The sequence below is a fragment of the Danio rerio genome, chromosome 16 (assembly GCF_049306965.1).
Source record: "Danio rerio strain Tuebingen ecotype United States chromosome 16, GRCz12tu, whole genome shotgun sequence".
Classification (NCBI taxonomy): Eukaryota; Metazoa; Chordata; class Actinopteri; order Cypriniformes; family Danionidae; genus Danio; species Danio rerio.
Genome location: NC_133191.1, coordinates 35,909,733 through 35,936,751, shown reverse-complemented (window position 1 = coordinate 35,936,751; position 27,019 = coordinate 35,909,733). Strand labels below are relative to the sequence as shown.

At 35.3% G+C, this 27,019-nt stretch overlaps 1 protein-coding gene across 2 annotated transcripts in view; it reads left to right on the top strand.

Moving 5' to 3' along the window:
- Positions 1-1,213: 1,213 nt before the first annotated feature.
- Positions 1,214-27,019, top strand: part of usp45 (ubiquitin specific peptidase 45) — a 51,707-nt gene continuing 25,901 nt past the window's right edge. The window contains exons 1-8 of one of the 2 annotated variants that reach the window (NM_001423966.1): positions 1,214-1,528; positions 4,163-4,271; positions 4,434-4,603; positions 5,505-5,605; positions 6,580-6,680; positions 19,572-19,720; positions 21,774-21,869; positions 21,960-22,090. In NM_001423966.1, coding sequence (NP_001410895.1) covers positions 4,169-4,271; positions 4,434-4,603; positions 5,505-5,605; positions 6,580-6,680; positions 19,572-19,720; positions 21,774-21,869; positions 21,960-22,090 — 851 coding nt within the window. In that variant the 5' untranslated portion in view covers positions 1,214-1,528; positions 4,163-4,168. Of the gene's footprint in view, positions 1,529-2,975; positions 3,814-3,857; positions 4,272-4,433; positions 4,604-5,504; positions 5,606-6,579; positions 6,681-19,571; positions 19,721-21,773; positions 21,870-21,959; positions 22,091-27,019 lie in introns of those variants that run through there. The other variant, XM_073925155.1, reaches the window with a different exon arrangement.

Below are 27,019 nucleotides of genomic sequence, written 5' to 3'. Positions count from 1 at the left end.
CTACTATTACTACTACTACTACAAATAATAATAACAATAATAATAATGTGTGTCTTTAAAGTGATAAAATCAATGAATGTTTAATGCAAGTTTTTTATTCATTAAAATATTTATATTAACTTACTGTTTTAAATAGTTGCATTTTTTAACCCTTTTTCTATTTATATTGATTAGTTTAATTATATTTATATTGATTAAGTAATAATAATAATAATAATAATAATAATAATAATAATAATAATAATAATAATGTGTTTAACTTGATAAAATCAATAATTATTTAATGCAAGTCTCAATCATTCATTTATTCATTCATTCATTCATTTATTCATTCATTCATTCATTTATTCATTCATTCATTCATTCATTTTCTTTTCTTATCTGTTTTATGCAGAGGATGCCCTTCCAGCCGCAACCCATCTCTGGGAAACATTTACACACACTCATTCACACACATACATTATGGACAATTCAGCTTACCCAATTCACCTGTACCGCATGTGTTTGGACTTGTGGGGTAAACCGGAGCACCCGGAGGAAACCCACGCAAACATGGGAGAACAGTTAATGCCAGTTTATTTTATTTTATTTTATTTATTAAAATATTTTAATTAATTTTACTATTTTCAAAATTGCATTTGTTTTTTTCAACTTTCAACTGAATTAAAAAAAACTTTTTTATTTGTATTAATATTAGTTTAATAATATTTATGTTGATTATGTAGTAATAGTAGAAGTAATAATAATAATAATAATAATAATAATGCGTGTTTAACGAGATCAAATCGATAATTATTTAATGTTAGTCTTTATTTTATTTATTAAAATATTTTAATTATTTTTTTCAGTTTTAAATATTTTTTTTCCACTTATTTTTTTTTTACCTTTTATTTCTATTAATATTTGTTGTATGTATTTTAGGTATTAGAAAATATGCATTTTATTAACTTAAGATTTTATGCAAGGGATTATTGTCGTATTTATTGATTGTAAAAAAAATATTAAACCAAATATACATTATAAACAGCAAAAACAGGAATTAAACTATAGGTTTGTCCTTGGAAGCATTTGATTAGTAAAAAATAGAAACGTTTCTTCCCTTCCATTTTAATGCTTTTATCAATACAGTATAGCCCTCACTCAGCTAAACAGTAGATATACCAAAGAGCATAGATTCTAAGCTCTTTGGATTTACAAACGATTTTTGACTATACAAGCATCCGTAGCGCGTCAAGCGGATGAGACCACGTGACACATCTGATACTTGTGCTTTCTGTTCTTCCCTAAATGCCAGTAAATACGCCGAATAACTCTCTTAATCAAAACCGTAACTGCATCTCGGGATTTTTCGATTAATGAATGTCGAAGTGTTAGACGCGAACGCCAAACCCCCGACAGGAATTCCTCCGTGTTTGTTCTAAAGTTGTGAGCATATGTAAGTTGTCAGGCTCGCTCTTCTTCCACCTGGACACTTGACAACTGACGTTCACTTGGTTGCGAGCCTGGAGAGGAGGAGAACATAAACAGGGTGAGTCGGGTTCATATATGTACCCTTCTGACTTTTATGGCAGCTCTTTTAAAACAACCTTGTGTTCTAAACACTTGTGACCTGATGCAGCTGGGTAAGCAAAGGCCTGAGAGCAGCAGCCGGTTCCTGCTGTCAGTACTTGTATCACTTTACCTGGGTTAGTCTCAGGTGTCGCGCTCTCCTTTGCTTTGATAGAGAGCTTGTTTCAATAACTGATTCTCTTATGTGCTTATATTATCCCAACTTACTGATTCAGCATTTTCAGCTAACGACCATACTGCTGACAAGGTACTTCCTTACCTCCAAACTCTATTCAGATTCTGCTGTCATGGTGGTAAACATTTGTGATGTTCAGTTAAAATGTTAAAATGTAAGAGTCGAAAAATCTGAATAAATATAGCCTAAATTATATATGTTTTATTAGCTTTTCCTCACACTGGATTGTTTTAATGTATTTATTTAATTGTATTGATATGCTTTAGGCTGTTGTTGTATATTACTTGATGTTTTTGTCTTTATATTGCATTTTCTTGAAGACTAGTTACACTGAATTTATTTGAATATTATTCTTTGTCTATAACATTTTATTAAACAGTTTTAAAGTTTTTTTGGTTAGTCTTTTAGCATCATTGAATTGGTTTAATATTATTTTTATAATGTGTCTAATCAATTTTAGCTATTGATTTAATGTTTGTGTGTGTGTTAGTATATATATATATATATATATATATATATATATATATATATATATAATATAATATATATATATATATATATATATATATATATATAATATAATATATTTTTATTATATTAAAATTTATTATAAAAAAATTGGTTGCATAAATTTGTTTATATTATTATTTAACATTTTTAGCTGTTTTTGTTTTTTACCCAGACATTTAAAAAGAATATATTTTAGAGCAGTAATCACAATACCGTGCCACCATGATAATTTATCCAAGGTTATCATACCGTCATAATCTTATACCTTCCCATGACTACTGAGATCAGTCCATTTTTAAAAATATATATAAAATGACTTTTTTCTGCTCTGATCCTTCAGAAATTATTAGAAATTGTTCTATTGTGATCAATTATTTTTGGTAATCAATAATAATGATTCTTACGAATAGTGCTAAAAACGTTTTCTGCTTTATAGTATTGTGGAAACTGATACTGTTTACTTTATAGAATTCTTTAATGAAAAGAAAGTTCAAAGTAACAGCATTTATTTTGTAGTTTTTGAAAAACAATTGAATATGTCTTTGATTAATAAAGTAAATAAAATGTAACAGTTATCAAAACTATCAACAACAGCAATAATAATCACAAAAATGCTTCTTGTTGAGCAGATATTTATGTTATAATGTTTTCAGCTTCATGTGACATTAATGACTAGAGCAATGATGCTGAACACTTTTATTCAAAGAAATTAAAATATATTATACATTTTAAGCTTCATTCAATAGAATTTAAGTGAATTTTATATATGAGGTAGTTTCGAGACAATCATGTGCTTATGATTACTTGTCTAGTCCCGCATTATTCAATTTATGATTCACCAATTATGATTCACGATTCTTAAATTCCATGTAACAGCCATGTTCGTTTTGAAGAATCCCCCCTTCCACCCCATACTCTTCCTCTTTTCCAAGATTGGTGGCACAGTGACCCCTTAGCACTGTTGCCTCACAGCAGCAAGGTCACTGGTTCTAGTCCTTACCAAGCCAGCCAACATTTCTGTGTGGAGTTTACATGTTCTCCCTGTGCTCACATGGGTTTCCCCTGGGTTTCCTGGTTTCCTCCTACCGTCCAAAAACATGCAACTTAAGTTAATTGACTAATCCAAATCAGCTCCTAGTAAGTAGTTATCTCTTAAGAGCAATCACTATCTGTTCATTAGCTACTACAGCGGGGGAGTTCTCAAGATCTACCTGAGCTCAAACTCCCCTCTCGCCCTGCAAATTCGAGGGAGCCCCAGACTCGTGGATCTTATTAGCTCAGGGCTCTTTCCCGGGACAGCATGCCAAACAAGCTTTATAATCAATTATCTGCTAAGTGTGAACTCTTAAACTTCATTTTAATTATTGACATGGCATTTAATAAAAAGATACAATCACTTAATTTAATAAGAAAAAGGTTATTTTATAATGCAATGTATCATTTCACAAGTTTTCAAGTTTACTGTATTTGATTAGATAAGTGCATTCATTATGAGCAGAATAAGCTTATTTTAAATTATTAAACAAAACTATACTGATCATAATCTTTTGACCATGTATGTAGATAGATAGATAGATAGATAGATAGATAGATAGATAGATAGATAGATAGATAGATAGATAGATAGATAGATGGATAGATGATTGATTTTTATTTTTTAGCCATTTATTTGCCTTGTATTATTTGTAATATTTGTATTTTACTATTTTTTTCAGCAGCTTTTAGCCTTTTAGTTACAATGGGATTGTTTACCATAATTATAGTCAAATTAAAAGTAATTTTGTTTGCTGAGACACTTCTGAGAGGCTTGTCTTTCAGCCATATGTGTTATGTAGTAATGTACTTTGTCTTCAGTAATTCTAACACCGCCGTGTGCTGTCAGTTTTATTGCATGATTTTGTTTTCTAGATACCAATGCGGTTGAAAGACCCCTTCTCTTTAAAAACCGCAGACATGACCAAGCGGTCTAACAAGCCAAAAAAACCTCGCGATGAAGACTCATCTGACGAGGTTGGCGGTAAGTGTAGGTTTTAATCCTACTGCATTGTTTTAGTGAAAAATTATGTCTATTGCTAAATCACAGAAAAGCATTTATCACACATGAAGGATCCATCATCCCTTTGGAATTGTGCACTGCTGTAAGTCCCACAGTGAAGATGTGTGGTGTTGTGTGATGCAGGTCTGACGTGCCAGCATGTGAGCAGAGCTGTGGACCTGAGCTCAGTAAAGAAGGCAGTGACGGGCAGCCTGTGGTCTGTGTGCTCTGACTGCCTTAAAGAGAGGAACGTGCTGGAGGGAGAAACGGCAGGAGCACATGACATCCTTGTGTGCCTCAAGTGTGGCTTCCAGGTCAGATCAAGCACCTTGATTTGTTGGGAAGAATTTTAGGTTCTTTATCATATATCGACCTCAAAGTCATATCTAATGTTTTTTAATGAATACTTGATTATTTAGTTCATTTAATCATCTCTTGTTGAATTATAAAGATATTACTATGTAATATGTTTTTATCTGTTTTGAACTTGCCATGAAATGCTCTTAAGTTGCTTATGTGAAATTAAATAAATACAAACAAACAAATCCTGGTCAGATATTCAGTGCTACAGTGTGTGGAGCTCAACAATATTGACATTATCTTTTTACAATTTCAGTTTTATTTCTGTATTACATTTTTACTGTCTTTAACATTTCTGCAAAATTTTATATATAAAAAGTATTATTTATTATTCATATTTATTATTTGTTTATAATAATAATATATTATTTTAAGTGTACAATCAACAGCATTAAATTTACAGCATGTTGCATAAACTTAAACTGAAGTTATCATTGTTTAAATTTAGAGATGAAAAAAGTTTGCAATTTGCGCATTTTTGAATGTAAATATTCTAAATTAATTTTAACAATTGTTACTTTTAATCTTGAGTGATGCGGTGTTACATAAACCTTCATAGATCATTATAGGGGCCTAATTTATAGGAACCATTGCTTCTTTTATAAATAAACATAAAATTTACTAACAACTGATGTGCAGAAACTTTCTTAAGTTAGTTTCAGTCTTCTATCCTCTTCCTTTCATTCATAATATTTGATATGTTTTATAATGTATCGTTAAAGCTGCGACAGCACACTTGGGAGTTGACCTTGATTTGACACTTGGTTTTACAGAACCAAGAATAAAATCTTTCCAAAAAATATCATAAATATTGGTGAAGTATGGTAATTTTGCTACTGGCTCTCTGTCTTTCAGGGCTGCAACCAAGCAGAAGTTCAGCATTCCACAAAACACCAGCAAGCTCATCACTCAGACTCTCACTGTATCACCATCAGCCTCACTACATGGAAGGCCTGGTAGGAAACATCAGCTTCATGATGCTGTTTTTCATGACTGTTTATTGTTTTTTCTTATGCATTTTTGGAAAACTCTCATATTTTATGTAAATTGTATTCTTATAAAATGTGTCATGGTTTCCGGGAAGATGTTAAAGAGAAAATTCTGTCATCATTTACTCACCCTTCAATCCAGCATTCATGAAAAGAATTATACCACTTAAAATTATATTTCATACTAAAAAATAAAAATCTACACACCCTCAAGTGGCTCCAAACCTGTTTGTGTTTGTTTCTTCTGTTGAACTCAATAAAGATAATTAAAAAAAAATGTTGGAAACGGGTAGCCATTGACTTCTATGTTATATGTTTTTTCTACTATGGAAGGCATTGGTTACCCATTTCTAAAATTCTTTAAGATGCTTACTTTTGACGGTGTGTAATTTTTAAATTTCTTGTGAAATAATATTTTAAGTGGTATAATTATTTTATGAATGCTGGATGATTTCTTTTTTAATTGTGCATATGTGTAGATATTTAGATATTTTGAACTATAATATTATTTCTCAGTACAGCTGTTTTCGCTTTATTTTAAATAAAATAAATGCACCTTTGGTAAGCAATGACACACACTTTTCAAAAATGTACATGCAACATATACTCCTTTGTATTGGACATAAAAGCCATAATAGAGGGCAGCAGTTGAGTTCTAGACTTAAATAATCCATTCTCCACAGGGAAATTGATTTTTAACATTACCTGACAAGTCCTTACAGATAGACCTGTTGTGAGGTCCGAAGATGTTAATCGATTTAATATGCTTTCGCTGACCTATTGATCTCTTTGCAATAATCCACTTTATTTTGAATTCATGCAGAAAAATGACTTTAAGCATTATTCTGTAAAGAAAATACCTCTAGGTTAGAGAGTCAGAGACAAATTGCACTACGAATTGTGTTTTACCGTTAGATGATGCTTTTGTTCTTGTTTAACAGGTGCTTTGAATGTAAGGAAGAGCTGTCCACTCACTGCAATAAGAAAGCATTGGCTCAGACTCTGGACTTTCTGCAAAAGCAGTCAGCAAAAGCCACCTCAGGTAATTAATCCACAGAAAAACAAGGAGAACAATGTTAAACTTTGTTCAATTTTAGGAACATGACACATTTTTCTGCTGTTAGTAGTGAAGGTTGTTGAACTTTTGTGAATGTACGTTATTATAGCGGCTTGCTTTTTTATTTAATGGATTAAAAACAGAACATTTTCTCTTTTTCCTGTGCTATGGTGCGTTCAAAGATGAGCTGTTTCTTTCAGATGGCTCTTTTAAAAAGCTCTTCATTGTTTCTCTGTGCAAACAGCAATGCCATGTTAGCACATCTGTCGTCACTGACCTTTGTCCTCAGATCACTAGGTTTTAGCTTTCCAGATACAATTAGGAGAGGACTTATGTCATTGCAGTCTTTAGTTAACCTAAATGCATTGTGATATTGCAAAGACTTCAATTTATTTCTTGTATTTACATGAATTGATTTTAAAAAAAGAACAATAAAAAAAATGTTCCTTCATACTTGAAATGGTTGACCTTGAGTAAATGACATCCAGGGTTATTTTGACTTGTGTTTCACACAAGGTCTGGTTAATTAAATTGTCCTGTGTATTTATAATCTGTTGTTTTGCATTGTAGTTATTGAAAGCCTGGGTTACCTTTCTAATATGCATACCTTTACCATCGACAACCATTATTGTAATGGATTAAAATAGCAAATTGTCCTGTGCTTTTGCATTAGTCAGGTAAATATGATGGAAAAAAATATTTCAAATAGAAACTAAATGAATTTGTTGATAAATTTAGCCTTGAGGGTACTGATTATTATAAGCAGTTTTGGCAAAATGTCACTGTACTGTTTTAAAATTTAACCAAAAATTTTACACTGAGCACCCCACGGTGACACCCTTGTTTTAGAATTGATTTGTATCCTATAAGTGATATGTTAATTTTAGTTTTAACTCTAGCTTTCTGGTATGTTACTCAACTGTATCTGACTGACAGCATTGTTCCATGCAGCAGCTCCGTGGCTCCACCTAGAGCTCCAGCAATGGTGCTGCTTTGGATTCACTCTCTGCTACGTTCCTGTTTATTAATCTGTTCAAACCCAACAAGTAGGAATTCATGAACCATCGCCCTTGAGCAGGAGACTTAATTTCAGCTTGCTCAGGGCAGTTCGCACAGCGTGTCTGAGGGGTCTTTAAAAGTCCTAAAATATCTTTAATTCACTGAAATTTTGTGTTATAGGTCTTAAATCATTTTAAACAGGTCTTAATTTCTCTCTGTCCAAGTAAAGCTTGTTTTTTTATTGCAAAGACATACAATTTACAACAGCTGTTAGACAATTTTACAGCAAATTTTTAAAACTAAAGCACACATCCCTTTACATGATCTTCCATTAATGCAAAAACTATTTACAGAAGTATCCGGGCCTAGTCTGAAATTCAATTTATAATGGTCTTAAAGGGGTCTTAAAAAGTCTTACATTTGATTTGAAGAATCTGCAGAAATCCCATCAGATGGAACTGCCCTTTTAAGAGTACATAACTTCAAGGAATGCATAGTGTTATATTAAAATCTGATTTAACCAAAATAAATTTCTGCTACGATAGGTTATTTAATGTAGGAAGAGAAGACATCTCTTCATTATTTCCTTACTAGTCTAGATGTTTGTAGATCTGTATCAGATCTATACAGCAGACTGCTGCGTGAAAATGTCAAGAACACATGTGGATCAAACGTCACTCCAAAAACAATGTTAGAAAAGAAGGGAATTTTTATTACATTTTTCTGCGTGATTTTCATGACTGTTCTTAATTAAACAGAAGTTTGGGTAAGCTTAATTTTTTTTTGGATGGACACATTGAATTGATCTACGTGACAGGAGAGATGTGTACATTTTGCTTTCTATTTCAAATAAATATTTAGCTTTTAAACTTGATGTTTATTGAAGAATACTGAAAAAAGTGTCTTAAAAGCTGGCTTGTGTTCTCTGGTATGTAAACTTCAACACCTTCATCATCTGACTTTGTTCTCATTTCTTTTTTATATATAAAAAATTTCATTTAATCTTTTCAGTGATCAGCAAAAGCTAGTATATACAATTTCACATAGCAGTGAAATATGCTACCATTTTGTCCTTGCATATTGCTTAGTAGTCATTGAATCTGTTTCCGTCCTGTCCATGCCCTTGTGCTCTGGTATATCAAAGTTAAGCTCAGCCTAACTGGTCTCCTGCCACTCCAGGGGCAGCCAGGCTCTTGCTGGAGAAGCTGCGCTCCAATTCCGTTACTGCTGCATGGTTGCGCTCATTAATGGCATTAGGCGCTTGAGTGCTGCTCCCCGGTCGGATTCCCTGAAGAACGGCTGCAGCTGTGTGGAGATGGGATCCTGAGCTCTGCTCCTCCCCCTGCCTGCCACATCTCCCATGATTCCTGTTCTCTCACTTGGAGCCTGTGAGGAGGTCGCTTTTCTCTTCAGGAGGAAAGTTTGTTTAGGATATAGATCATCCTTGGCTGTTGAAAGGCAGTGAATGTTGTGAGAAACTTTTCAATCACAAAATAGTTCCTGTCACATTTTCTCCATTGATGTGAACTCAGAGCTTTGGTCTGTTTTCAGCCAAGCTAACTGCAGTTTTCAGGATTCTTCTTAGTGACCTCACCTTCAGAGTTAGAGACACTAGTTTGAATCTTGCTTAGAGCTACACACTGCTTTTGTTTTGCAGGACTGACTTTTGTTTGTGTGTCTGCCTTCCATGCTGGAGGTACAGAGTTAAAATATGCTTGGAGATGGATTTGGACCTCAACAGACACATTAGTGATCGATGTAAAGTCTTCACGCTCCCTAAGAGCGTGCCCACCTTCTTTACAGGAGATGCTGATTTGTATTCTGCTCATAGTGGTTTAAGGACAACTAGTAACAGAAGACAGCTAGTACAACCTTTTCAGGTAAACCTCACTTACAGTATGTGACCTAAGAAGGCTTACTAGTGCCTGATGTGAGGGGCTGCAGTCTTAGACATCCCTGTGATTGTTCCCATTTCCTGCAGATGCCAGTTTGATTCCCACTCAGAGTGGTGCAAGTAAAACCAGAGGCGTTACATTGGTGCCATGAGCTGAATGAGAGTGAAGTTTAGAAGGATAAGTGTTACGGAGGTCAGCTAGGAAGAGCTGTGAAAGGAGGTTTAGTGGAGTGTGTGTAACGATGGCACACTCCAGGCACAGTAATGACTGAGGGGCTGCAGTCTATTATGTCCATGTGATTAGGCCCATGGTTTGAACCAGGTTACTTTGGTGCTGTGATCTGGATGGCAGTTTAGAAGGGTGAGGTGAAACAAAAGGGTTCAATTCGATATCACAATACATTGATGATGAACTGCATTCAGACATTTTTGTCATTCAAAAATGGCCTCCCCTTAGTATTCTGCCACAACAAATGACTTGTTAACCAGTTATGGTATGTTACTAAACAAGCGTAAATTGTCCACTTCTGGGTAGAGATGCACCATAGAAATGATTAATTTTAACTCCCCAAAATCTCTTTCCAATCATGCCTGCTCATCTCTATCCAAAACTTGAGAGGTGAAAAAAGAGAAGAATACCCTAGTCCCTAGTGATTTTTTTTCTCTCTCTCTTCTGGTGTGGACCAGACAGCAGCTGGTGGTGTTGGGCCAAAGTTGGGGCACCTCCTGCCCACATCCTTCTTACCCAGCTCTTTAAATTACCTGTTGCCATTCTTCCATGCTCATTGTTCCAGGCAGGCCGACTAAATGAGAGAGAAACAGACAGCCATTGTGGCTGTGAAATGGACTGGCGCTGGCATAGAGGAGCTGGTGAAATTGCATTTCTGCAATATTTGAAGGCCAGGGTTTTTTTAGACCGAGCCTGTTGTTGTGTTCGCTTTTTCTCATAGACTCGTGGCACAAAAGAGCCCCAGCAAGAATTTTCCAGAATCCATAATAGTTTTCCACAACAACAGCAGGGAGAAGAAAGAAAATCTATTAACTGCGCTCTCTCACCAAAAAGGCCTTCAGCTCAAGTACCACAGTCTTGGTAGAAAGAGACTTGACCTCAGAGAGCCAGGCTTGTGCTTGAAACACAGCTGGGGAGGCTTTGTTTGAGGAAATTAAAATGTTTTTGCTTCAATAGGCATCACAAGCTGGCACATGCAGCTATAGAATCTTTATTTTCTGGTATTGATTTTCAATCTCATTTCATATTTTATGAGTGAGAGTTCTTGTATTGCTTATTCACTGTATTTTTTTTAACTGACTGTAAACAGTTTGAATGATAAACCTGAGTAACTTGATCATTTTCAAATGTTTTCTCTTGACTTGTCCATCTCAAACCGATAATTTAGTTTTCACACTGAAGTCATATTTTACTGTAAAATTAACCCTTTTTCAGTGTAATTTGCCTTCTAAATGACTTTTTAATAATATCAGTCTGCTGTTTTTTTTTCATTGGAATCCATTATCATATATTTGATACACTGTTTTATGGTTTGTAAACAATGTTTCACATTTAATCAGCTGACGTTGAGGGTTTTACAGCCAAGTCCTGTTGATTACTGAGGATGGTTAGCCTCGGGTAGGAGAATGCTTGTCTATTTAGGTCATCCCAGGGCCAACATGAACGGCATATTTATGTGTGTGTGCATGTGTGTGTGTGTGTGTGTGTGTGTGTGTGTGTGTGTGTGTGTGTGTGTGTGTGTGTGTGTGTGTGTGTGTGTGTGTGTGTGTGTGTGTGTGTGTGTGTGTGCATGAAAGAATCAAGACGTTATATACCCTTGGCCTCAGATGGCAATGAAGCACGGTTTTCATGCCCCATGGCCACAACAAATTAACAAATTAATAAGACATTTGGTGTTGCTCGGCCTTCCTCATGACTGCTTGCTGTCTTCAGCCTGAGGAGAGCTGTCCTTCACTTTGTGAGGGAAAAAAGGAAGATTTTGAATAGTCTACATGTTCAGTACATACACTTCTATGAATCTGATCTTGACTCTACTCAGAATGTTGTAATGCCACAAACACTTGCTTTGGAGCACTTGTTTCTGTACTTCTCTTCAAGCACCAAGTAGAGGTAGTTTGACTTTTTGTAAACAAAATAATTACTTCTTTCAGCATGACCTTGTTAAGGACTAAGTGTAAATAGTTTATGCAAAATGAAAATGTTAACTTTACCTATATATTTTTTTAATGTTTTATAGAGTTGTCATGCTTAAAATCTCCAGTGACATTATTTTGCATAGGTTTATTTTTTATTTTATTTAGACAGTAAAATAGAAAGGTTATAATTTGGTCAAAAAAATTCTATTTAAAAAAATTACTTTAAACATTTCTATTTGTCTGTGTGGAGTTTGCATGTTTTCCCCGTGTTTGCGTGGGTTTCCTCAGGGTGCTCCAGTAACCCACAGTCCAAAGACATGTGGTATCAGTCAATTGAATAAAATAAATTGGCCTTATAGGGTTGCACGATATTGGCAAAAATTGGCAAATGTATTGTGAATTTTTTATTTTGCGAAATATATTGCGATATGAATACCGTTTTAGATTATGACTTAATATCTCTATTTGGAGAGAATTTTTAATGTTAGAACAATTGGGATTATTCTACAGTGCGTGCGCATCTCCATAATATCTAATAATCAATCTATAAAAATGTTGGGGTCCCCTAACACATTTGATGCAGTGCATTTCTCTATTTGCATGTGTTGTGAGTATTTTCACACACATGTTTAGTCAGAGATTGATGAATTATTGTTTACTATTTGCATCTCCATAAAATCTAATAAACAATCTATAAAGTTTTTGGGGTCCCCGACACATTTTCGTTGCGGTCTGTGCTATTTGCAGTGCATTTCTGTTAGGGCTGGGCGATTTGGTCTCACTGTTCACTGACAGGTTTTGTACAATAAATATGCTTGCATATTACAAATGAGACATTTTTGAATGAAGGGTTCATTCCTTGATTTTAAACTAATTGAAGGAAAGAAAAACTATCTACTAATTTACTTATTGAACATCAATGTTGAACAAATGCAATTTAAACACACATTGCCTTAAACCAATAGTCACACTTTTGGAAACAAAATTAATTATTTTCAGTGTTTTCAAAAGTAAAAAATAAGCAGCATTTTTTTCTAAATCAAATCATTTTTATATATCCTCTAAATACTATTTTAAACAGTGCATTTCTTGAATCGTCTGTAAACAAATATTTTAATGTAAATAAAAATTTTATTGCAATCGAAAATATGCCTTCTCAAGGCTTCTCTGGTGCAGCTTTTTTAATCATTGTCAATACAGTTCAAATGTACGCCGTTTGGTTACATTTTTCAAGAAGTGCGCGGGTATGCGACCATGCGAAGGCTGCACTGTACCATAACCATGCGCTCGACGCAGAAGTATAAATCAACCTCAGCAGAGCGAGGTCATATGACCCCACACGTGGTAGGCCTATTAATTAAAAAAAATTCCCCTTCAAAAATTGTATCAATTACAGGTTCAAAATGTCGATTTCGATTACTTTTACGATTAATCGCACAGCCCTAATAATTTCTGTATTTGCATGTGTTTTTCATTCATAACAATCTATAAATAAAATCAAGAAAAAGATGCAATTGAAATAAAGTGTTTTATCATTTCCCGAGTCTAACAGCATTCAAGTACAGTAACTGAATGAAAAAAATAATTCAATAGAATTTAATTTAGTTAAGGTCACATATGGTACAATTTCTAATGCCTGAATGCTTTTAAATTTATTATACAATCACAGGCATAAAAACCACATGTAAATAATAAATTATAATACAATCTCAACATTTGCATGTCCTGAGATGTGACTATTGCGAATGATTGTATGTATATGCAATATACTATTGCGGATGATTAATATTGATGCTGAAATGATATATAGTGCAGCCCTGCTGTAGTGAATGTGAGAGTGTATGAGTGTTTCCCAGTACTGGGTTGCAGCTGAAAGGGCATCTGCTGTGTAAAACATGCTGGATAAGTTGGCGGTTCATTCCGCTGTGGTTGACGAATTCACCTGGAGAATAAAGGGACTTAGCAGAAGGAAAATAAGTGAATTAATATTTATTTTTGCAAGAAATGTTATCAGACCTTTATAGAGTAAACCAAATATTAAAAATTGACTTAAACCTATACCAAATAAAACCAAAAACTGAGCATCTGAGAACTTTCAAGCGGTTTTTCAAATTTGTTCCATAGCTCTCTATATAAAATGATTTAAATGAAATTGGTCACTGCTTTCATTGTTTAGAAAAAACAGCTTAGACATTCTGCTAATTATCTTTTTGTTTCACTGAAAGTCCATCATAAAGGCCTAAAATGACATGTGGCCAATGAAATCACAACTTTTGTTTTGCTCTGCAGATCTTACTTTAGCATAGTTATCAGAAAAGCACTTCTTGTTTTGGCACTTGTGTTTTGGAGAGAGCTGGGAGGGGAGGAGAGCAGTGGATCGCTGATCGTTTAGGCTGCCCCGGGGACATGCTCCACAGTGTCACTCCTGCCCATATTCGGTGGCTGAGCAAGGAGAGCCAGGTGGTGGTGGCGACTGCAGGACAGTCAAGCGTGGCCGTGGTGCATGCTGACATTTGCCTTTGCTAACTGCTGCAGGGAGAGGAAAAATCTGTTTTTCCATATGCTTGTTCAGGGCACTGTCCTCCCCCCAGTCCCCTCCATGTATCTCCTTCGCTGCCACGCTGCCAGATGGCACTCTGAACATTGTTTACCTTGATCAGTTGGCCCAGATGAGATGCAACTTCATAGGCATTCCCACATCGCACTGTTTGTTCTCCTGGTCCGTCCAAAAAAATGGGACCAAGTATATGCAAAACGTACCTTTTTTTTTGTTGCCACGTTTGCATTGTATGAGCTCTGTGTCCCTGTTGTCGCACTTGTATGCACAGTAGCGTTCGTGGACATATGGGCTCGCTCCCAAATGGCTGTGTGGACACAGACAAACTTCCAGATGTTTCTGTGTAGCGCTCCAGATGCTTTTGGCCCCACTTAGGAATTGCAGCACTTCAGTCTATTGTTTTGATGGCTGATTAACCTCTGTGAGAAAATCATGGGGCCACAGAAGCTGCCCACTTCAGATTGTAATGGGTTTTCCCTGAACAGGGCTAGTTTGTGCAATAAGTATGTTTGGATCTGCATAACATTTGAGAGAGCTCTGGAGAGCATTGTTGCACCAAGGAAAAGCAATTTACTTCCTGAATCAGAGCATGTGTATTGACCTTGGGCTTTCCTTCAGATGCTGTGGCAGTATGGATTCTGAATAGGAAAAGATGAACCTATGGACATGACAACATCAGTTTAACCTGAAGGAAATTACTTTTCCACCCTCTCCCTCATACATTGGCTGAGTTTTTAATGTTTAATTGATTATAATATAGGCTTATGTATTGTGGTAGTATTTGGCTGCTGTAGTATTGTAATAACTAATATATATAAGCCACCAGAGCGTCGTAGGTTACTACTAATTTTAGTGTTTTAGATTGCACGTCTAATGGTTTTAGACATGCACGTCTAGAATGGTTTTGTATTTGACTACTTTTGGGTTATATTTAAAAAAAAAAAATTCTAACCTTTTTCATTTTACAAATATTCTATTTTGAAAGACAGCTTCTTTTTAAAGTGCAGTTAATAGACAATTAATGCTTCAAAATACTAACATTAACCTTTCTATGAGTAAATAAACTAAATGAAATCTTGTGATTCTAAAAGTACTTTAAAGGGCTTATTTGATAAAAATCAACTTTTGTAAGCTGATTGGACAGAACTATGTGTAGGTATGGTGTGTCCACAGTCATATTGGAGTGATAAACAATGATTCTCTTTTTAAATTTCCTGATGTTAAAGGAAGCAAATCCATCGATGCGTAGCTCTACCACCGCAACGTGACGTAGGATTTAGGTTTGTGGACTTAAATCAGGTTTATTTTGTATATTAACATAATGGATATCCATACACCAGTGGATATTGATGTATACTGTATCTTGTCACATTTGCCATGCAAAATCAGTGCAAAGTCAAATGCTTCTTCTCTCTGTGTGTGTGTGTGTGTGTGTGTGTGTGTGTGTGTGTGTGTGTGTGTGTGTGTGTGTGTGTGTGTGTGTGTGTGTGTGTGCGTGTGCGTGCGTGTGCGTGCGTGTGTGAACTTTGTGTGTGACTTTTTTACTTGCACAGGTCTGTATAAAGGGTTAATACTACTAACTTATGATCAACAGTAAAAATTAAAAGTTTGACCTCTTCTTAACAGCGAAAAACACCAACAATCAAGATTACATGACTATTTAGTGTCATGGCTTAAAAAAAATGTCATTATAATAGAAGTCAATGGGGCAAAAATAACCACAAAGATAACAAAAGAGTAGTAAATTTGAACATTACCCAAGGGTTAAAAGTGCTAAAAATGTAATAGTGACAAATATCCTCAACATGGCGTTGCTGTTTTGGAAAAACTGAAAAATGGTAGCCTTGGATTAAAAAAATATTTGATTTACCTTTAGAGCTTCTAAGGTAATCCCAGTGTCAGCCTAGGCATGTTCATGAAGACCCTGGTATTGTCCAGCATTTGTCAAAGGCTGACGTCCAAACATCCTGCATCATTCAAGAGCTGGCAAGTCTGTAATTATATGTTTAGTTGTTTGTTTTTTTTGGTGGTTTATCATAAAGATGACCTCTAGCACATGATTGTTCACAGCTTGTGTGTGTGTGTGTGTGTGTGTGTGTGTGTGTGTGTGTGTGTGTGTGTGTGTGTGTGTGTGTGTGTGTGTGTGTGCGCGTGCGCGTGCGTGCGCGTGCGTGTGTGTGTGTGCGCGTGCGCGTGCGTGCGCGTGCGTGTGTGTGTGCGTGTGTGTGTGTGTGTGTTTTCTTTGTGGTTCTTTCCGACAGTAGGTAACAATGAAGGTTATCAGTGCACACTAAGGCATGTAAACATCATAAGCTATGAGTTTTATCCACTTTTCTAAACAGAAATCATTCATGCAAGAATAAACCAATTGGGACACAAGAGTAAGGCATATTATTCCACTTGAGAGAAGAACAAGCTGTAGATATGTACAAAACCTGCACTCATCTATATGATATGAATTACTTCAGGTCATTTTGAAGTTATTTGAGGCACACGGTACAGTGTCTCATCACCTTTTTAGAGACATGGAGATTTGTGGAAAATAATTTATGGTCCAGCTAAACCATATCTAGAACTCAATGCTAATTACATTTTATACACTATATGTATATGTATATATATATATATATATGTATATGTATATATATATATATATATGTATATATATATATATATATATATATATATATATATATATATATATATATATATGTATATATATATATATATATATATATATATATATATATATATATATATATATATATACATAAATTAGTTTTGTTTTATTATTTTTGCAATTATTTTTGCCTTTCAGGAGTCTTAAAGTGCATCTAGAAGATTTGGGTAGCTTGAAGTTCATAAATTGTTTGTTTTTCTTTATTGGTCATTATCTAGCTTATGCATAAATAATGGATAAATAGTAATGCTTAACAATATCAAGCAGTACCATGTTTGCTTTCTCTCTCCTTTTTATTGCCTTGGGTGCTCACAGTTGTTCATTAATGCCTAATTTGACAGAACACTTGTGTTCTCTCACACAAATGGTGCCAGTCAGGATAAAAATATAAAAAAAGATGAGTTCATAGCTATTCATGATTCAGTCTTTTATGACTTGGCCAATAACCGGCCTCAAACCAGAGCAAAAACTGGTCTAGCAAATCAAACTTTTAAAAAATCTCACAGAAGCTATATTTTAGTTTTAACGCAGGCATCACCACACAAATAACAAATGGTGTCTTAAAAAGGTTTCAAATAATTGATAAATCAATTATGAGAAAATTAAGGCCTTTGAAGGGTATTAAAAATCTTAATCACGTTTTTCAGACTCTAAAAAAGCATAAATATATTTATTTTCCGCCTAATATTAACAACGCCGTGCACGATCCATGCCAGTGGTTCAGGTAGGGGTGCATCCGGCCAAGCTCCTCCATCTGGATGATGTCACATAATTTGCGACAAACGCAGGTGACGTGACGCTCTCCACATGTAGCGAAACTTAAGTGCAAAACAGACAGCAAAATGGGAAAATGTAAGTTTGCGTACTTCTGGTTGGAGAAAGATGAGTTTAAATAGCGGCTGAAGCCTGTCGCTGAAAACGACCGTGTAATTTATTCTTTTAACTTTGTTTCTTCCAAGCTTATCTGAGTTCTGTTGTATGGTTGTGCTTCATTCATTTATTTAACTACAGCTGTTTATTAACAACTGTTTATTAGGTTAAAGGTTTGAAACTGATTAGACCTTGAAGTGGTGATGAGGTCTTAAAATATTTTGAGAACGTCTATAAAAAGTTTTAAAAAGACATTGAAATTACCTTTAGGATTCCTGCAAATATCCTGTGAGAGAAAGTGCATAAAAAAGATCATATTCTCTCATGAAGGTTAAGTTAAAGAGTGTACTTCAAAATGTTCATGATCAAAACTGTGAGCATAATATTTGCTTACTCTATTTTACTTGAATCCATCAACCTAGATGTTGAACATCACCTTTGGGGTGTTTACTGTTTGAGGGTACTTAAAAGATGCTTTGATGGTTCAGGAGGTATAAATCTAATTTCTATGAAGGATATCACAGACTCTTTGAAGAATCAGGTCATATTAGCAAAGCAAAACTGAAGCCTGCTGGTCATTGGACTTTGAAGGAGGACACTCCAGTTAATTGAGGTTGAATAATTTTACACACGCAAGCATTTAGAAACAATCTGATTCTTTCTCTTCAGAATTTCACACAAATTTTTAATAAACTTTTACTATTAGTTGATATTATTTGATGCAGTATTAGTTAGATGCTGGTTTGTTGAACTGTCTTTTAAAAATTTGGTTAATAGCAGCAGCATGACTTGCAGAGGGGTTTAATAATTTTGATTGCAACTTTTTTTGCAAAAAGTTTTGATTGAAATGTTGATTGTATTAATTGGATGATGTAAGACTGTACAGAACGTGAATATTAATCGATTTTATTCGTTTTATTACAATTCATGACCTTGACATTGAAATAAAGTAAATAAAAATAGTGTCATTTTAAATTCAGTCACTCTTAGATTACCTATTTCTACTTAATATGTTGAATTTTTATCATATTTATCAGACAGTTATTGTTAGAAGTCATTGTATCTATATTGTTAAACCATAGTCACCATCAGTTTCTCTTCTGGAGGACTGAGAGCTATTTACAGGACCTACTGCTCGCTCTGAATTATCATGCAGGTTGCTTTCAAGTCCCCTGAGTGTTGAGGGCAGTTCACCCGTCATTTCTCTGGAGTTTTGCAGTTTTTTTTGCAGACAAACTCTCTTTTTCTCTCTCTGTGGGCCTTGTGTTTGGCCGCTTGGGCCAAGAAGCTCCCGCAGAGTTATGGCAGTAGCGGGGAGCAGCTGGGCTTGTTCCCTGCTCCCTAACCAGCGGAGTTTTATCCAGCTGTCATCTGCAGCCACTCCCAGCTGCTACCCAGCATGTTAACCCATTTCTGCTGCAGAAAATCAGGCGTACAGTGGGACCAGGCCCAGTCCAGATCTTCACATAACAGAAGATCCATTTAACTCAAATGAATTAACTTAAAAGTCGTAGTTAAGATATCTACTTTTTGTAAGTGCTTATTTTGAAATGTTGAAACCATACTTTGTGCATTAATATGTTAAGTGGAGATCTGTCTACAAGATTCATCACGAACATACAGAAAAATGTAATAATCTCTCAGATAAGTTTACTTATAGATGCAGTTCAGCATTCAAAAAGAAAGGTAATGAACTACAACTTTGTCAATGTGATTTCACCCGTCTTTTAGGAACATCCTCAAAACTCATCAAGCTCCGAGAGGAACCCGCTGAATATGTGGACACTCAGAGAGGGAAGAGTCCAGTCAATAGCACACTTATCCCAGTCAAGGGCATCAACAACCTGGGCAACACCTGCTTCTTCAATGCTGTGATGCAGGTATACTCTTGTCCGAGAACTCGTGGCACTCACTTTTAGTATGTGTCAGTGTTTTGAATGGTGGAAGTCAGTTGTTTGTGATCTGGCCCATTACCACGCATTAATTCAAGTATGTTATTTGCAAAAGTTGAACACTGCCTATTCACCCACGTAGGCTTGAGCAAACACTTAACCGTTGCTTGTTTCAGAAGTGACAAGCAGTCAGTTTATTAATAACACTTCCGATTTTTCACATATACATAATCAAACACTGTACAATGTTGTCCCATTATTTAATGTTAGCTAATACATTAGTTCATTACATTAATTGGCAATAAATTTGTTATAGTGTCAGTTTTTAGTTTATAAAACACAGTCAATTAATAACATTCCAGACGTTTGTTTATTGTTTGTTTCTGTTTGCTCAGCTCTATAAAAGGGGTAGTTTACCTGAATAATAAAACTGTACTCACACTCACAAAGGGTTAAAGGCCTTTATGAGTTTTTCTTTTCTGTTCAGTACAAAGGAAGATATTCTGAAGACTGTTGTAAACCTGCCTTAGTATTTTTGGTATTTTTTCCTACTATAGAAGTCAATGCCTATTCATCACCAACATTGAAAAATTTTTTTATTTTGTGTTCAACTGAAGAAAGAATCTCAAATTAATTTAACAGGATACTTCAAATGGGTTGTACTTCAAATGAACCATTTTAGTTTATCAGTGATGGAAATGTTTTTATTCATTATTATTATTTTTAATACCATAATTCAAAAGAAGATAATTTAAATGCATTTGTTTTTTGTATTTATACACTCACCGGACACTTTATTAGGTACACCTTACAAGTACCTGGTTGGACGCACTTTTGCCTTCAGAACTGCTTTAACAAGGTTATGGAAATATTCCTCAGAGATTTTGGTCTATATTAACATGATAGCATCACACTGTTGCTGCAGATTTGTTTGCTACACATCAATGATGCGAATCTCCCGTTCCACCACATCCCAAAAATGCTCTATTGGATTGACCTCTGGTGACTGTGGAGGCCATTTGAGTACAGTGAACTCATTGTCATGTTCAAGAAACCTGTCTGAAATGATTTGCGCTTTATGACATGGCGCGTTATCCTGCTGGAAGTAGCCATAAGAAGAGGGGTATACTGGTCATAAAGACATGGACATGGTCAGCAGCAATACTTGGGTATAGTGTGGCGTTGACAGGATGCTCAGTTGATACTAATGAGCCCAAAGTGTGCCAAGAAAATATCCCCCACACCATTACACCACCACCACCAGCCTGAACCATTGATATGAGGCAGGATGGATCCATGCATTCATGTTGTCGACGCCAAATCTTGACCCTACCATCCGAATGTTGCAGCAGAAATCAAGACTCATTAGACCAGGCAACGTTTAGAGATGCTGTTCTGCATAACTCTGTTGAAACGAGTGGTTATTTGAGTTACTGTTGAGTTACTGTTGGAACCAGTCTGGCCATTCTCCTCTTACCTCTGGCATCAACAAGGCATTTGCACCCACAGAACTGCCGCTTACTGGATATTTCCTCTTTTTCTAACCATTCTCTGTAAATCCTAGAGATGGTTGTGCATGAAAGTCCCAGTAAATCAGCAGTTTCTGAAATACTATGCTTTGTTCAAACTGCAGCAGATCGTCTTGATCAAGTCTACATGGCTAAATGCATTGAGCTGCTGCCATGTGATTGGCTGATTAGAAGTTAGCATTAAACGAGCAGTTAAACATGTATATCTAATAAAGTGGCTGGTGAGTGTATAACTAGTATAAATTACATTCCTTGTGATCATTTTTATTTATCTCTCCTATGATTTTTTTTTTCTTGAAAAATGTCACTGTCAACCTTTGCTAGAATACTTAAATATAAAATACTTGCAGCCCTAATCTTGTTTGGTCTTTATAGGTTAGTTTTAAACTTTGATCTGAAGTTGATGTCCCTTTGCATGTGATTTGCTTTTCCCGAACACATCACTAGTGTAAATAGAAAATGCAGACAGAAAACAATTGAGAGTTTGCTTATCTCTGTATTTTTGGTTTTAGAATCTCTCTCAGACCCACATGCTGAATGACCTGATTCAAGATGTCAAGGAGAAAGGACATAAGATGAAGATCAGCCCCTCCACTGAGACTAACTTGGTACATTCCAACTGCCAGACACCGTAATAATTCAGCCTCTTTCATAATCTTATTCACTTTAGCTTATGTGTATTATGAATTTTTTTGTAGGGGTCGCTGACTGTGACGTTGCCCAGCCCTGAACCCCTCACCTCAGCCATGTTCCTGTTCCTCCAAAGCATGAAGGAATCTGGAAAAGGGCCTGTATCTCCCAAGATCCTTTTCAACCAGCTCTGTCAGAAGTATGTCATAATTTTTTAAATATACACTATGTAAAGCTGTGTGGGTCAGTACTTTTAAACAAGGCTAATTGTGCACCACAGTCACTCAAATAGCTGGATAAATTCTTGCTCTTGGGGGTTGATTTTTATGCCATGTACAGGTTGAATGGTTCACTGGCTGTTGTTTAAATGTTGCTTGAACGTGCTGAATGGTTGGGTGGCTCAGACAGGAGCCTGCCAGGCAGTTGGGTGTCTCTCTGGTGCTTCTGTGATATGAACTCAGGTACTGTGCCTTTATCAGACCTGTGGGTTTGCATATGTGTGCATGTGCGTCCTGCTCACCTGGCATTATCTCAGCCTTAAGCGCAAAGTTCATTTGAGCATATACACATGCATAAATACAATTGCGACTGCATAAAACCATCACAGTGCTGTCAGAAATAAAGGTATACTCATAGTTCTTTGTTTGGTAACACTGATATAATGTCTATATTTAAAAGGGAATAAAAAAGGATTGTGAATTTTGTAGTGTTCAGTTTAAATGTTCTCCTCAGATGGACAAGTGTTGAAATATATGCATTTTTCCTAAATTAATAAGCAAAGCAAGAGCTAATTAGTAATTAATATACAAATTAAAATATTAATTAAATCAAGAGCAACGTCTCAAAGGCTAGAGACCTTTTTTTTTCTTTTGGTGGTAAAACTGAATTCTCAGCATCATTCAAAACACAGTAATATGCTGAAAAGGCTTAAGCAAATGTCATTATTGTTATTATTATTATTATTATTATTATTATTACTATTAAAAGCTTAAGCTTATTCATAGATATATACTGTACAGTAGACATCGCATACGGACACTGAGCATGTGCCAATAGCGCTGCCATATTTGTACAGTGCTCTCAGGACAAAACTGTTTTAACCTCACTTAGTCAAGACTAAAGCAAATCTGAAAAAGCTAGACTTTTGCGCTGACTACGGGTGTAGTAACAAGCAAACAAAGAAAACAAAGCATAAAATCATCACATTTCACATTTTTACATTTTTGTATGTCACAAACTTTTATGCTCAACAAGAAACATTATTGACGGTAATACAGTTGCTTACTGCACAGACCATAAGACACAGTAACACCAACTTGCACTAAATTCTAGGCTTATGCTAATTTTGTTAGATGAAATTACAGCAATGCTCGTGCGTTTACTTATCCATCGATGTAGAAAAGTGATGTAAAATTATAATTTTTATACTTTAAAAAAATATTTGCATGCTGACCACCGGGAAAACTCCTGATCATAGATATAGGTATATATGTTTACATATCTATGGCTCTGGATGGCCAGTGCTCCACTGCACCTTGGTTCCACATTTATTTCAAAGGAGTGCTACCCTTTACCAAAATGGCAGCTCTATTGATGCATTCCTTCCAATAGACAACAGTAGCATAGGCGACATCTAATGTAAATATCTATGAAACTTATTTCCTGTTATTATAAATGGTGAAAAGTGTTACATATTATGATTTTCTTTAACAAACAAAATTCAAACCACAACAGCATAAAAATGAACTTTGTGAGAAAAAGTTACATTTGATCAGTTTAATGAATCCTTCTTTAAAATATTTTATTAAACCTTTTGCTTAATTTGTTCTAAAACATTTGAAAATGCATGTAATATTAATTTAATTTAATTACAGCATGCGCATTGTATCTCAAAAGCTCAAATACCGGTCAGTTAACTATATCACTTACTAGTGTCACTGATACATACATTCTTTTACCGATAGATAAAAATAATCTTCTTGGTGTTTAGAAATCACTCAAATGCCAGGCTCTCTGTTCACACAAGTCTGTTTTTATAACATGTTAAAGATTTAACCGCACTGAATCTCTGCCTCGCATACACTATTAATGTAACTCTCACTCTCTGCACACACACACGTGTACACTTTCAGAGCGATGGCTCATGGGGTCAAGTGAAGGCCTTCTGTGCCACTCCGTTTATATGTGTGTGCGCGCTTCTGAGATCCGGCGTGTCCTTGACTGGAAAGATCCTGTTTGTTTAATGCGTTTGTTGACTGGCAAACTGCGGGTCACAGCTGCTGGTCTGATGGGGTACTTGAACTGCTGCGCCATCTTGAACACCATCTTGTACATTTGCTAGTTTGGACAATGTGGCAGAATGGCATCTTTTGAGATATGGTGCTTTAAAGGACAGCATTTTTGAAGGTGGGATGAACACCAAACATAAAATGGGTGAGGAACAAGTAGCATTTGTGTGTGTGTGTGGGTGTGTGTTAGACAGCTGAGTGCTGTTGGCGTTGTTGATCGAGGGCCAGGTCACGCTGCCAGCTGGACAGATCTGAGCAGCACCAGCGCCAGCAGTGGTCCAAAGAGCGGTGAGTGGCTTTCCCTGCTCCTGGTGCCTGTAAACACACACACACAGTGACCCTGAGCCCAGATGTCTTTACGTTTGCTGCAACTTTGCATAAGTTTAATGTTACTTATTTCACATCTTTTACCGATATAAAGAGATTTAAGTATTCATGTCCTGGTTTCAGTTCAGTACTCTTCTGATTTTGTGAGTTGGTGATGTGCTGCCAGCTAGTTGCTATCTTAGCCTTCACATCTATTCATTTTTTTTTTTATCTTACCGCTCTGTCATCATTTTATAAAGTTCATCTGGTTATAGGTTATGCAGGGCCGTAACTGCCACAGACAAGTACTCCTGTAATAACTAGAAATGGTCTCTCATATGGTCTCTCAGTGTTCTGTTGTTTAGATTGTATTATTATAAATGTTTAGGCCTCAGACGTGGTCTTCCAGTTTATCGTTGTCAAAGTGACTGAGATGGCCAATCAAATCAGAGTAGGTGGAGCTTTATTGTTCACAGATTTAAACCTGAATTCCAGCATTTATTTTAATGTCTGCCAACTGGAGCTGTTTGATTCAATCTAGCAGTATGACGGTATATATCTATATCGCTGAAGGAAATGTGTACCGTAATTTTTTTTTTTAAATTCCGTATATAGCACAAAATGTAAATAAGTAAGTGTGGCCAACTCACGTGCAGCATGCATGAAGCTGAGAAAGATGCTCAATAGGAGACAGGCAGTGTTGAAAATTGCTTTACATATTCAACAAAAAAATGATCACTTATTTTCAATATGTATACAAGGATTTTAATTCTTTATTTTTAGTATTTTTGAAAAGAAAAATGGTTTGATATTTCCTTGAATAAATATGAATCATAAATATGTAAACTATTTAAGTGTATTTTACTGTTCCCTACTTGGGATATATTTAGATATATGAGATGATGTACTTGAGAAATGTTTATAATAATAATAATAATAATAATAATAATAATAATAATAATAATAATAATAATTATAATTATAAGGTTTATCAACAAAAACTGTGACATACAGTGAATTTGTTGTTCATGTAAATGTTTGTTTACTATAATTGTTAGATCAAAAATCAAACACAAAAGAATAAAAATAAGGGCAAGTCCTTTTCTTATTTTAAGCTTGTGTATTATATAAAGACCTTGTTTAAGTACAGTAACTAACTGTAGAAAAAGCTGTATTGTAAAAGGTATTGTTAAGATGATATAAACTTTTTCATGCCATGAAATATTTTTTTGTTATACTGCCCATCCCTAATTCAGTCTAGTTTTTTTTACTATTCAACTTAAGAACTTACATAATTCAAAAAATATGGAAGAAAACAGTATGGAGGAATATGAAGGAAACAGTACGGTTAAGGAAAGTTTTTTTTTCAATTGCTCCACAAATGAAGTGCCTAATGACATAAATGTTAAACATTAGCTTTTTGCCCCTTTGCAAAAAAGATGCTTGAATATTGTACAAAATTGTCTGTACTCCTATATACAGAAACAATATAGAATCTCCAAAATGATTATGTATTTCACTACAAAATATGATAAATCAAATGTTTTAATATTTTGCATGCAACCGTTTTGATTTGTACTTTCAAAATTTCAAAATTAATAGACAAAAATAGATTAAAAGTAATCAACAAACTACAACACTCGGTTCTGGAATTTATGCTGAAAACCACATTGCCCAAAATGCAGTGCAGAAAACTCCTCTTATTAGCGAGTCAAGAGAAGAAATCTTTATCTCCTTTGCTGGGAAACACATTATAAGCTCTCCCTCGCTGTTCTGATTTATTAAATATTTGAAAAATACTGTAATATAGATATAAACAACTGAAAAAAATTATTGTTTTCATTGTTTTTATTATTATCATTATCATCATTTCCAATGCTTTATGGGACTGCAGTTCTTTCCCTCATTAAAGCTTTTGTCTTTTTGTCAGATTTTTATATGCTACTTTGCTTTAAATCCAAATTTGTAATTTATTGATTTTTCCCAAGTTGTTTTTTTTATCTATGTATATATTTAGGAAATAAATAATCATAAGACATACTTCAAGGACCAAATCTGCTGAAAAGATGGATGGCCACAAATGCATTTATGTTTGTATAGTGTGTCACAATTGAAAATCAAGTATCAAAGACATCCAAACCCCAATCATTTATGTCTGGTTTCACAGTCCATCATAGTAATTCTGTTGTAATTTTATGTTTTGTGCTCTGTTAAGATGTGAATGTTTTATGTATTGGACTGCTCTAGGATGCTAGTGTGTGTGTTACAGCATTGTGCTGGGGCTGAGTGGCGTCTGGTACTAACTCATCCGCTGTTAATTGTGTTAGTGGTTCCAGCTGTCCGTCTGTGGCAGGGCCATATTGAGCTCACCGCTACAGGCTCCCTCAGCCTTCTTTTCCAGTGGAATGAGCTTCCAGAACAGTCTCTGTGTCTCCCACCTCTCCCACTGGAGCCCGTCTCACCCGTCAGCTTCAGCTTTCCTCCAGAACACACTCCTCAGTTCTGTAATGTCCTGCACAGTTTTGACCAGCCAG